The 12,496-nt window shown below is 63.1% G+C and overlaps 2 protein-coding genes across 4 annotated transcripts in view; one reads left to right on the top strand and one right to left on the bottom strand.

Annotated features, from left to right (window-relative positions):
- The first annotated feature begins 1,569 nt into the window (after window positions 1-1,569).
- OVOL1 (ovo like transcriptional repressor 1) lies at window positions 1,570-12,350 on the top strand. Its single transcript, XM_049616741.1, has 4 exons — window positions 1,570-2,036; window positions 9,211-9,428; window positions 11,230-11,419; window positions 11,717-12,350. Exons 1-4 carry the CDS (start codon window positions 1,937-1,939, stop codon window positions 12,010-12,012), a joined length of 804 nt encoding a protein of 267 aa, XP_049472698.1. The 5' UTR covers window positions 1,570-1,936; the 3' UTR covers window positions 12,013-12,350.
- Window positions 3,947-12,496, bottom strand: part of LOC125912255 (uncharacterized) — a 41,255-nt gene continuing 32,705 nt past the window's right edge. For 2 of the 3 annotated variants that reach the window (XR_007454660.1, XM_049616596.1), the window contains one exon: window positions 5,773-6,961. Coding sequence is in view for 1 of the 3 variants with exons in the window: in XM_049616596.1 (XP_049472553.1) it covers window positions 6,906-6,961 (56 nt within the window). In the remaining 2 variants the exon portion in view is untranslated. Of the gene's footprint in view, window positions 5,709-5,772; window positions 6,962-12,496 lie in introns of those variants that run through there. The other variant, XR_007454662.1, reaches the window with a different exon arrangement.

Here is a 12,496-nt window from a genome sequence, read left to right as displayed (position 1 = left end):
CAGAGGCCAGTGACCCCAGGAGGCAGGTGACAGGATTCTCAGGTGATAGACATTAGGAGACAGGCGGGGAGAGGAAAGCCCCTTGGCCAAACTCACAGGCCCCACCAGGGAGGGAGGGAGGGGGCCTATCTGCTCCTGAAGTCCACACTCTCCCCAGGCACCTAGGGGGTGCTCCCAGAAAGTCCTGGGAGTGGGGGCGGGGCAATGCACAGGGCCTGCCCGGAAGTCGGACATCAGCGGTCTGCTCCTCTTGGACTTCTGGCTTTTGAATAGAGTGAATTCATTTATCAGACTCGTTTCCTCTTAACCTGTTCCAGCAAACATTTAATACGTGAGAAAGGTGTATGTGTGGTAGAGATTCTGAAATGTTTATTTTATAGGGGGGTAGGAGGAGAGCTAAAAAGAGGAAGGGGTCCCGTTCCTGACCTTAGTGATAAGAGAAGCCCAGCCATGGCCCGGGGCCAAAGCGCCACAGTAACACCGAAGGCAACAAGCCAACAAGGGCTCTGAGGGTGGGCCTCCCTCCAGCTAAGCCTGGGGACTGGGCAGAGCATGATGAATGGTTGGGGGGTGAGGGGGAGGGTGTGTGTCCCAGGCTGAACCTCGGCCCAGGGTGGGCTATGGGGGGGGGGGGGGGGGAAGCAGACAGGAGCTCCCTGCCTGCAGTGGCTGCAACCAGGCAAAGTAGATTGGGTCTGATTCCAGAGGGCCTGGGCCTCGGCCTGGCTGCACTGAAATCTGGCCAGTTGGGACCAGGATGAGGGTGTCTGCAGGTGTGTAAGCCCCAGTGACTAAGGCGCTGGGGTCCTTCGGGATCTCGGTGGACTCAGACCGGTTTAAACGCCCTTTCCTCCACGAAGCCTTCGGCACTTCCCTGGCCAGAAAGCGGGCTCTGGGCAGTGATGAGCCGATCTGTTCTCTCGGAGGGCACTCCCCGCTTTGCACCGCGGCCGCGTCCTCCCCACGCTACTCACGCCTCGCGTGCCTTCCCGCACGGAGCCGGAGCCCGGCGAATACCTCTAGGCTGAAGCACGAATTGCTCAGCCAGGCCTTCGGGAACCGGGCCGCCTGGGCCCAGGCCCGGTTCAACAAGTGTGGGCGGGGCCGCGCGTTCCCGCCCGACGGCTTCGCGCCTCCCCAGGCGCCGGGACGCGCCGGGGCCGGGGCCGGGCCCCGTTGGGCGAGTTTCATTTCATCACCCGCGGAGCGTGCGAGCGCCGGTGCAAATAACGTTGCCCCCTCCCCTCCTCTGCTCCCTCCGAAACTCCGAAGCTTCCGTCTGCGAACGCTAGCATTCCCGGCTGGGAGGTCCCTGGAGGGCGGCGGCGCGGCCGGCGGGGCAGCCGGGTGCCGGGTGCCCTGCGCCGCCCCCCGCCCCCTCCGCCCCCGCCCGGCCACCCCGCCCAGGCCGCGAGGCCACCTCACCCGCAGCGGAATGGAAACCGGTTCGACAGGTAACAAATAGGTGGTTGTCACCGTTATTTCCCAACGCATGCGCCGTCGCTCCCCGGGATACTCCAAGCTAATTAGCTCAGATCAACCCCCCCCCCCCCACCCCGCCCCAGCCACCAACACACACCGCCGCGAGCCAATAAAGCGTGAACCCGTCCGTCCGGCTCGCACTTTAAGACTTCCCGAGCGGCCGCGGGGGACGCCAGTCGATCTGGGAGACGCTTACCTGCCGCTGTCCTCGCCGCCCGGTGCACCTGGCCGCGAGGGCCTCCGTTCGAGGGAGGGCGGCGACGGCCCCGCGGAGTTGGAAACCGGCGCGCGCCGTCCCGGGCACGGTCTCCCCGAGGAACGCGGGGGCACTTGGGCGACTCCTTCCCTGAACTGCCCCCTCCCCTCCCCCGCCTCCGGCTCGGCCGGGGAAAGGTGGGACGGCTCCCGGCTCTGGTTACGGAAGCGGACGGTGCCGGGCGAGCAGGGTTCGAAAATGCCCCGCGCGTTTCTGGTGAAGAAGCCGTGCGTCTCCACGTGCAAGAGGAACTGGAGCGAGCTCCCCGACGAGGAGCGCGGCGAGATCTACGTGCCAGGTGAGGCGCCGCTCCGCGGCCCCGAGCCCTCCGCTGCCCTGGAGCCCCGGGCGCCCGACGGGCTGGGAGCCGGGAGGCCCGTCCGGGCGGCGGGCGTGCGGGGCGCAGCGACGCGGCGCCCGGGGGCCGGCGCAGCCGGAGCGCCCGATTTAATGTTTAAGCGGCCGCGGCCCCGTTAGCCCGCGGCGCGGGGGGAGGGGAGGGGAGGGGAGGGCAGGGCGGCGGCGGAGGCGCCGGGTGGGGGCGGGGGCCGCCGGGAGGGGGCGAGAGCCGTTCCCAGGCCCCGCCACTGGCCCGGGGGCGGGCGGGTCCGAGGCGCGCGGCCCCGCGCGGTGCCGCCCTCCCCTCCACCGGCCCGAGCCGAGGCGCAAGGGAGGCAACGGGGTGTGTCACCGTTCAGGCGACCCTCCACTCTCACGTCGTAAATCCGCAAAGCCGGGACTTTTATGAGGCGGGAGGAGGGCACTGGAGCGATGCCACTCCGGGGGGGGGGGGGGGGGGGGAGCAGGGAGCGAGCTGGAGTTTCTGCCGAAATTTGTGCGAAATGTAAGACAAGGCGCAGTTTAAGCCGCCTCTCGTCCTCTGCGGGCCGGAAGGTCGCGGAGAGGGTCGGGCGGCCGAGGGGGGCTCCCGGCTAGCCGCCCCGCAGAGTTCGCGGAGACCGTGGGGCAGGCGCCCGGCCGCACCCCGCTTGTCCAGAAGACCAAGGTGGGATCCGGTCCCACCGCTATTAGAAACGCGCCTCCTTCAGCCTCGCGGAGGACACACTTGAGTGGCAAGTGTGAGTGGCAAGGAGCCCATCCCACAGCCGAGGGACCAGGCCCCGGGGCAGGGGCGGGGTGGGGGGAGCTGGTGCACCCAGCTTGTTTTTGGAAGACGCCTTGACAGCGTCGGAGTCAACTTTGAATGAGTAAGCCGAGTTGTTTCTCGAATGGCATCTTCCTTTGGAAGCCTTGAGAACATTCGGGCCTTCTGTTCTCCTCCACCCCGCCTGGTCAGGACAAAGCCAGCTTCCTTCCGAGCTCCCCCTCCCCACACCCTGCCCGGAGCCTCCAAGGGGGTGGGGGGAGAGGTTGTAATTAACCAACCGACTTTGACCCTTGATCTGCAGGCTCCCTGGCACCGCCCCAGGCCTTGTAGGAAAGTGGTTAAATGAGGGCGGTGAGGGGCCCTGGGAGGGCTCTTGCCTCAGTTTCTCTCCTGAAGAAATTGGTGGAGACAGTGGGTGTAGTGATGAGATTTCTGTGGCCTGATCTGCCAGGATCCAATGGCCTGTGGCGCTGGGGATGTTCCCCAGCTTAACCTTATCTTAAAGCTGCTTCTACGGCCTCCTTAAAACAAGGGGAAACTGAGACAAAAGGCAAGTGAGCTGCCGGCTCACCTGAGGTGGATTAGGGTGTGGGCCCCGGATGCTGTTTATAGCTTCCTGCCTGCCCAAGTTCCCTGGCGGGGTGGCTGTTCCACCCGCAAAGGGCCGGGAGAGGATCGGAGCCCCCTTCTTCGCTCCTGCCTCCTCCCTCACCTGTGTTTGCATTGCTGCTTAGCTGCTCCTTCGGATCTGATAAACTGAACTTGGACTGTGTGAAAGGTGAGCTGAGCCTTGCAGGAGACTCGGTGTGCTGTTATTTTTAGTTTTATTTCACATCCCAATCAGTAACAGATCATGTGTTGACTTTTACAAAGGACAAAGAAATTCCGTTCGTTCAAATCATTGACTTCCTTGCATCCTGGTGATTTTCCCCACCTTTCCCCACCACAGTCCTTGTGGCCATAGTGGGAGTGGTGGGGGAGGCTTCTCCCCAGGGGCTGTCCCAGCGGGTGATGAGGAAGGCTTCTGGGTAGTCTGTGCCCCCCCCCCCCCCCCCCCCCCCGGGCCCGGGGGGGGGGGGGGGGGGTGTTGGGCGCCCCCCCCCCCCCCCCCCCCGCTGCTGCTGTCCAGGTGAGGGGAGATGTGTGCAGGCCTCTCACACAGGATCGAGGGGATTGGCCCAGATGTTGGGTAGGGGGTCAAAACCTGGAGGGCACAGGTGACAATCTGCTCTCATTGTCTTGGGGAGGGAGAGTCCTGTGGGGTGAGGCCAAGGGTAGAAGGCAAAGCACTTAATTTAGCCTCTAAAGGCCATGTGGCCCACTGGAGAGTTTTCCCACAGGTTTTGGAAATGAGAAAGGGAATGTTCTCCAGCCACGCTTGGGTGCCTCAGCTGGCTGGAGAGTGGGGAGTGTGTTTTGTGGTGGCCTGTCCCCTGGCTGAGCCATTCCATCACTAGCCGACCATGACCCCAGGAGCCGGCTGGGCACGTTTCCTTCACCCCACCTCACAGACTCAGCACGTTGTGACCAGCTAAGCATTGACCCCATTCCCACTGTGAGAGGCACTGGGGGAGGGGGGGCCGAAGCTGGGGAATAGTGAAATGCTTGAGGTCTGACCTTCCTGCCAGGGCCCTCTGAGACCCTTAAAGCATCAGAGAGCACCTGGAAGGAGGCACTCTTACTGACTGAAGGCCCAAGGCTCCAGTCTGACCAGCACTCCAGCCTCTCTCCCTGAGACACAATTCTAGAAGTTCCCACCCCCAGGGCAGAACCATTCCCTGGCGTCACTCTCCTTCCAAAGCTGAGGAAAAAGCCCAGAAGTGGGCACATGGGGCTAAAAGGTCATAGTGGAAGGGAGATTAACAGCTACCTATTTGGGCCCAAGAGCTTGGCCTTGAGCCCTTCACTTCCCCCGCCCCCAGCGTTGCTCCTTTGTAGTGTCAGTATTAATGTGCTGGGACTAATGCTGGTTTCTTGAGGAGAACTCCAAGCACCTGTACCCAGGGCCCGAATTCCATGTCTTGCACTGAAGGGGATGCTGGGGAAACCCTGTACGCCAAGCCCCTGCTGAGGAACAACGAAAAGCCAGGAAGGTACTTGAGGGTAGAGAGATGAGCCCGGAAACAGCCTAGAAGCTGTAAGGAGGTGCTCCCAGATGTGGGTGTCCCAGGGCCTCTTCCAGGCACCCCCTTCTCCGCATTGGGGCCTCTCTTGTCTATCTTGCCAGTTCGCCAGCACATGCCTGTCCCAGGGAGCCGCTTTTTGTCCGGCCGCGGTGGACAGGCCTCTCGGTCATCTTTGGGCCCCAGAGTATATGTGTGTGGGCAGGGGGAAATTAGGCCTCCAATGAGGATCATTCTTGTCATTCCTGGGAAGTGCTGGCAGCGAAGGAAGGACGGTCTGCCGCACTCTCCAGGGAGCAAGGCAGGGAGCATAGAAAACCAGACATGGATGGGGACAGAAGAGCAACGTGGGCCCGGGCAGTGGCCTAGATGGGGCGCCTGCCTGTCCCATGGGGCGCCGTCTCCCAAAGCTGCCAAACCGCTCCAGGCTGGGGTGACCCGAGGCAGACTCCTGCCAGACCATTTGTCCCAGAAAGAAAGCAGGTGAGGGCAAGGCCTCCGGGCGCAGGGAGGACCAGAGCGGAGGGTGGCCACTGCCGATGGTTACTTCTGACAAGGGTGGTGTCCCACAGGGGCGCGCGGCCCTGTGGTGGCCAGAAGGGCGGCAAGGACGCGCAGGGAAGCACAGTTCACGGCCGGTCGGGGCCATCCGCCCTGGTGTGAGGGCTCGGGTGCTCCGTGTTAGCTTGGCTGTGGCCACGGCACGACAGGCAGTTGGGAAAGGGGGAAAAGATACTGCCTGAGAGAAAAACTTGGCATTCAGAGCGGGCACAATGGGCTGAGCAACCGGCCCGTTGTGTTTCCAGGGCCGCCCGCCTCTGCCACCTGGCTGGCACTAGCTGCCTTTCGGGCATCGAGAGCTGACCTGCTGGGGCCGGGGGAGATGGGCACGGGGGACTCCTGCCTTCCCTGATAACACCAACCTGGGCCGTGCTGATACGCTGTCCCTGCCCGTTCAGAGCTGACTTAACCACACCCCGGGTCAGCACGAGCACCGGCCCCCGTGTGGTCAGAGGCTGGGTCCTCACATCTGCTTTACCTGCTCTCCCTGGGGAGCCGGCACCGGCCCCGTGCCCGGCCCCGACCTGAGGCCTTGCTGGGTAGGGGTAGGACCTGGCCCTCTGTCCAGTATTTGGCCAGCAGCTCTCAGTCCGAGGGAGACGGGGCTTGCCCGGGGAAGGAGGAGAAGGGCCTCAGGTGGCAAACTGCTCCCGGCCCGGTGCTCGGCATCATCCAGTGGAGGCGAGCTGGGCCAACACGAGGGGAACCTGCGAACCCCTGAAGGAGTAGGGAGAGGGCCAGGCTGGTGCGGCCTCGCCATTCTCCACAGCTGTGGGCGGGCGATGAGTAGCCACAGCCGCCGCCTTGCCGGAAACGTCTAATTAGGGGACAGAGAGCAGCACAAGCAGGGCCCGACCAGTTCTGCTTCCTGTCTCCGGCCACCCAGTGACACCCAGTGACAGGAGCGGCATGCCCTGAGCACGCCCTGTGCGTGCGGCCGCGGCAGGGCCATGCTCCCGGGGGTGGCGGGAAGACAGGTTTGGCGGGGTGGATGGGATGAGGCAAACATCCCCACCCTGGCAGCCGAGTGGCGGTGCGTCCGGCCTCCCCTGCCCCTGGCTGAGGGTAGAGGCAGCTCCGAGGCCAGACCGGGCAGGCTCGCTCCCTGTCCCCAGTTCCCCAGCACCAGCATTGCCAGGCTTCTGTGGAACGGAAGAGGCGGGCGCGGGAAGCGGGTGTTCTCCCAAACCGGCCTGGACCCTTGGAACCCTAGCCGTGAACACCTCACCGCCACCCCGTCAGTGGAGCAAGGGAGCCAAAGTGACAACTCACTTTGAGCACGAACAAACTGGTTAGCCCTCACCTGCCGTCACTCCTCCCTCTGCCGCTCCTTGTGCAGGCGGTGTGGCCGGGCTCCAGCTTTCAGGAGCCTCGCTCAGGCTATGCGATACCGAGAGACAGAAGACGGTAGAGGTTTCTGTTTGTCTCTACCTGGATTGAGAAATGGAAATTGTCATTCAGCTTTGAGTTCTTGGCCAAGATCTCCGGTGGCTGGTAAACCGGCGTCAGAAGGGGAGGGATAGACACACCCCTGCCTTCCCCCAGCCCCCCTCCTGTGCACACAGACAGCCATCGCTGTGGGCAGGCCGGAGGGACCCCAAGAGCTCGGGCCTGATGTCCAGCCTCCCGGCGTTCAGAGAGAGGCGCCACGCCAGCTCAGAGGCCAGGCCAGGGCCAGGCACTGGTGAATCAACTCCCGGAATGAGGTGGCTCATCAAAGTCCCCTGGACAGGCAGACGCCAGTGCCAGCAGAACGGGTTCTGGGCGGCAGGCGGGCGCATTCTGCCCTTGTCAGACCTTTGTTGTGTTTTGAGGGGGCGAGAGCCAGGGCCTCTCCCGAAACTTGGGTGCTTTCATATTCACCCTTCCTCCATCAGTACGTTCCTCTGCCTTCCACCTCCAGCCTTGCCTGCGGTGTCCCGGGAGAAGACGGGAGGGCAGTGGCCCTCCTGCCCTGGGACCACCCCTCCCTCCCTGGGTCCTGGTCCTCTCTGTCTCACCAGCTCTGGGGCAGGGGGTGCTGAGGGCCTTGTTCGTGTCTGAGACCTTGACTCAGCCTCCTGAGTCCTTCTCCCTGAAGACCTTCGTCCTTTCCTTCCTTTACCCTTCTTGACCTTTCCTTTTGAAGCTTGGAAAATGTTCCTAGCTTTTGGGCTTTAAGCAGAGCTGACCCTTGAACAACAATGTGGTTTGAACTGCACGGGCCCACCTCTATGTGGATTTTTTTCTGATAAATACAGTACAGTGAATGCATTTTCCCTTTCTTTAAATTTTTTTTTGTTAACATTTATTCATTTTTAAGAGTGAGAGAGGCAGAGCATGAATGGGGGAGGGGCAGAGAGAGAGAAGGAGACACAGAGTCCGAAGCAGACTCCAGGCTCTGAGCTGTCAGCACAGCGCACGACGCGGGGCTCGAACTCATGGACCGCGAGATCATGACCTGAGCTGAAGTCGGACTCAACCGACTGAGCCACCCAGGCGCCCCTGCATTTTCCCTTTCTTACCGTTTTCTTACTAACACTTTTTTCCTCTGGCTTACTTTATTGTTATAATACATGTAACCTACAGAATGTGTGTTAGTCAACTGTATCTCTTATCGCTAAGGCTTCCGGGCTATGAGTAGTTAAGTTTTGGGGGAGTCAAAAGTTCTATTCGGACTTTTGACCGTATGCTGGGGGGGGGGGTGGCGGTCAGGGCCCCTATCCCCTGCACTGTTAAAGGGTCAACTGTATAATAGAGTTTAGCTTTTTGGGAGGAAAGATACCGATAAGTGAAAACATGAGCTAGTTTGCCCCAGCTCTGTCGGCTCTGAGACCCGTACCCTGTGTGTCACTGAGGCAGCCATTCGTCTTCTCTACTCCGCACCGGGGCCAAGCCTCTCTGGCCCCGTTTAGTGTGAGGTGTCTGCCGTGGGGAGCGGCCACGTCAAAGGACTGCCAGGTATCGGCGCCTCGGAGGGCGGAGGTTGGGAGCCCAGCCCTCGCTGGGCCACGAGCAAGCAAGCGGTCCCTGCTGTAGGGGAGGATTGCGCAACCGCCGGGCAGGCCGCCCAGGAGACTGTTACACCGCATCCACCTGCTGCTCCCTGACCTCCTCCCTGCCCCACCTCACCTGGCCTGTTTGCCTGCCGAGCTTGGCCAGTGGGAGTGGGGAGCCTAGAACCCTGATGGCTGGCAACAGCGACACCCGCCAGCCTGGAGGACCACTCAACCCCCCCCCCCCACCCCCACCCCAGGCCAGCAGCCCAAAGAAGCAGCCCAGAGTGGCTCAGGCCACCAGGGACCCTTCAGGGGCAGGGGTGGATCCCTGGGCCCAGGGCCTCCAGTGGTGCCCCTTGTCCACGCAGGAGCGTGGATGAGGCCCGGAATCCAGAGGGACTGGCCCAGGTGGGGCAGGCAGACAACTCTGGAGGGATAATTGGCAGGGCAGGTCGGGTCCTCCCAGTTCCGCTAAGACACAAATTACTCAGCGGGCAGGCCTGTGGGCTGTGGTGCTTGGCGGGCGTCACCTGTAATTACCTTAATGGGGCGGGAGGGAGGCGCAGCATGTATGGGCCGGGGGCAGCCCTGCTCTGCCGTTTGCCTGCAAGGGGCAGCCCGCTGCCAGGCAACCTTCCTGAAATCCCACAGGGTCCTGTTTTCCCCACCAAGCCCCTCACCTGGCATTTCTTCTCTCTGCAGTCAGTCTGGGCTTCTGCCCACCGCAGCCCTACCGGGAGCCAGAGCCGTCAGTGGCTGAACCCCCGTCTTGCCCCCTGGTTTTGGACATGAGCCTTCGGGACTCCAGCTATAGTGTGGCCCCTGGGCCCTGCGTGGTAGCCCAGCTGCCCTCTGATGACATGAGTCGTTTGGCAGACCCCCAGAGCAGAGACCACGGCTTCCTGCGCACCAAAATGAAGGTACCGACCCCCACACTGTCTCCAAGGACCAGGAGCGTGTCTATAGTCCTGTGTCCGGCCCACAAGACGTGGCACAAATGAGACCTAGGCAGTAGCTGGCCTTGCATCTGGGTCCAGGGTCCCATAGAGAAGTGAACCCAGCAAGGCACAGATGGGGACGGAAAAGAAGAGAAGCAGGTCCGATGGGACAGTGTCATACATTGAGAAGGAGCAGCGGGGTGCAAGAGACATCCCACCCTCAGGAGGCCATTCCAGGGGTTGTTTCCTTTTGTTTCTGGCCTCAAGGGGAGCCACCTCTCTGCGAGTCCCAGGAAAAGCGAGTCCCATGGAGACATGAGCCCGGCTCAGCTCCTTCTCCTGGGTTCCCATCCGTGCCGCATCCGGAGTGAGCTCTGGAGTCCACCTGGTGGTTAACTGTCTCTTGAGGCCTGTGCCCGGCAGCCTCCACCTTTCCCGGGTGTGCCACTTCCGGCCCCCTCCGCATGAGGCCCCGTGTCTGGGGCGAGAGCTGGAGAGCTGTGCTCAGCAGCGGGGGCAGTGAGGAGCGTGGGCCCCTGCTTTCGAGGAGTGCGCAGACAGCAGGGCTGTCCCTGGCTAGGCCCGCGTTCCTGAAAGTTCTAGGGTCCGGAAGCACCCGCCAGCGGTGATGTAGTGGCAGGGTTCTGGTAGCCCTTTTCTGTGTGCCGAAGGGCCGAAGAAAGCTGGCAGTGCAATGCTGTTCCTTCCTCTCTTCCCCGTGGGGGCCAAGTGTGTGTTGTAACTAGAGGGAGACCAGCCACACGTGTCCCGGGTGCTTGGCCAGAGAGCCGGCGCGGTGCCCCTGAGCCCTCGCGGGCCTCCCTCCCATCCCGTGGATCCTGGTGGGTAGGGAGGCCGTGCAGAGAGAGCAGAGGGCCCAGGATGGCAGATGTGCCAGAGGAGCGAGTCCTGACCCAAAAGGTCTCGACTAGCTAGCAACAGGCGGCATCGCCCCAGTGCCAGAAGCGGTGGAGGGGGAGGTGCGGGGTGACGGGGTGACCCGGTGCCCGGGGAGTTCAGGAGGGGGTGCCGGCAACCGGGCCGCCCGCAAAGCACGACCGACCTCCGGACGGTAACCGAGGCGGAGGGTGGAGACCACGTCTCCCCGTGCTGGCCAAGGTGCTGGACAGGTGCCCGGAGAGCAGAGGGTGGCCGGGGTTTTCTTCCCAATGATCCAGGGCAGCCAGGGGAGGCTGGGAAGGGAAGATAAAGCAAGACCGGCCCTACATGACGGTTAAAACGGCACTCGTTTCCACACCTGAGACGTGAGGTTTTCCGTAATCACAAAAAAAAAGAAAAAGGAAAAGGTTTATAAGCAAGAGAGTCGTGAGGAGGCAGAGGGACTCGAGTCATGCTGTGGTGGGCCTGGCTCGGGTCAAAGCCGGGGGCCTCCAGGCTGGGCCGAGGGGGGCTGCCGTAGGGCCCGCGCGGCGGACATCCCCTCGGAGAGTGAGGTCAGAGGGCAGAGGTGTAGAGCCGCAGATCGGAGCTCACCTTTCTACCAGGTGATGGTGAACCAGCTGTTTCTACAGGTAGTCAGTTGCCCGTCCCCCGAGAAGGTAAAGGGGCCGCGCGGCAACCGCGAAAGGGGATTTGGGAACCGGACAGGAGGCCCGACCGTTGACCCAAAGGTGCCCTCCAGCCCCACCACGGCGGGCCTGGGGGCCCAGAGGTGTGGAGCGCGGCTTCCCCCGGGAGGCGGGGGTGGCTTTGTGTCCTCCTGCTGTGTGGACTGCAGCCACGGCTCCTGGTCATCTGTCAGCAACACCGTCCTCGCCTGCAGGTGACCCTCGGGGACAGTGCCGGCGGTGACCTCTTCACCTGCCACATCTGCCAGAAGGCCTTCACCTACCAGCGCATGCTGAATCGTCACATGAAGTGTCACAATGACGTCAAGAGGCACCTCTGCACCTACTGTGGGAAGGGCTTCAATGACACATTCGACCTGAAGAGACACGTCCGCACCCACACTGGTAAGAGGAGCCCCTTGGCTGGGAGCGAGCACACCCAGACTCTGCCCGGCCAGGGCCACGCGGGGGACCGTGGCGATGCCCGCTCGCCTCGGCGGCGGGGCGGCCTCGGAGGGTCGCCTCGGAGCTCAGGCCCCAGGTCCTCCTCAGCTCATCGGTGAGGCCGCTCGGGGAGCCGGAGGCGGACGGGCCTCCTCTGTTCCTCTTCCCCGGTGTCAGGTGGCCCGGCCTTCCTGAGTCAGGGAAGCTGCCGGCGGGCTCCTTGTCAGGACCCTGACACCGGCCCTCCCGTCCCTGCAGGCGTGAGGCCCTACAAATGCAGCCTGTGCGACAAGGCCTTCACGCAGCGCTGCTCCCTGGAGTCTCATCTCAAGAAGATCCACGGCGTGCAGCAGAAGTACGCGTACAAGGAGCGGCGGGCCAAGCTGTACGTGTGTGAGGAGTGTGGCTGCACGTCCGAGAGCCAGGAGGGCCACGTCCTGCACCTGAAGGAGCACCACCCCGACAGCCCGCTGCTGCGCAAGACCTCCAAGAAGGTGGCCGTGGCCCTGCAGAGCACCGTCACCTCCCTGCTACAGAGCAACCACCACCTGTGAGCGGTGCCGCCCGGCCTGGGCCCCCCTCCCCGCTGCCTGGCCGGTCCTCCCGCCGCCGCCCCTTGCCCCTTGGACACGGCGATGGGGACCACTGGAGCCCCCCAGCACACGTGCTCACTCAGGCGCCACATCGAGTGAGCTCTGCTCGCGGCTGCATCTCTGTCTTCCGGGCCGAGCCTGGGCAGACACGTGTGAGTACGGGGTGGCCGTGAGGCCAAGGCTGCCTTCAGGTTGAAGGAGAGCACACCTAGAGACGGGACTTCCCTCCCAGAGGAGGCGCCGGAGGATCCCCTCTCTGCCCTCTGGAGGGCAGGGGCGAGGACCACAGAGTAAAGAGCTCCCTGCACACCCAGGCGGTGGGGGAACTGGCAGCTGCCTGGTGGGGGGGTGGGGGGATCTAACGCTCAGGGCCGCGGTGGGGGGCTCTGCCCTCCCCACACGGAGACGCAAACCCGCGTGTGCTCACAGGAGGCCTTTCCACATA

The sequence above is a fragment of the Panthera uncia genome, chromosome D1 (genome assembly GCF_023721935.1).
Source record: "Panthera uncia isolate 11264 chromosome D1, Puncia_PCG_1.0, whole genome shotgun sequence".
Taxonomy (NCBI): Eukaryota; Metazoa; Chordata; class Mammalia; order Carnivora; family Felidae; genus Panthera; species Panthera uncia.
This window is presented reverse-complemented; position numbering and strand designations above follow the sequence as displayed.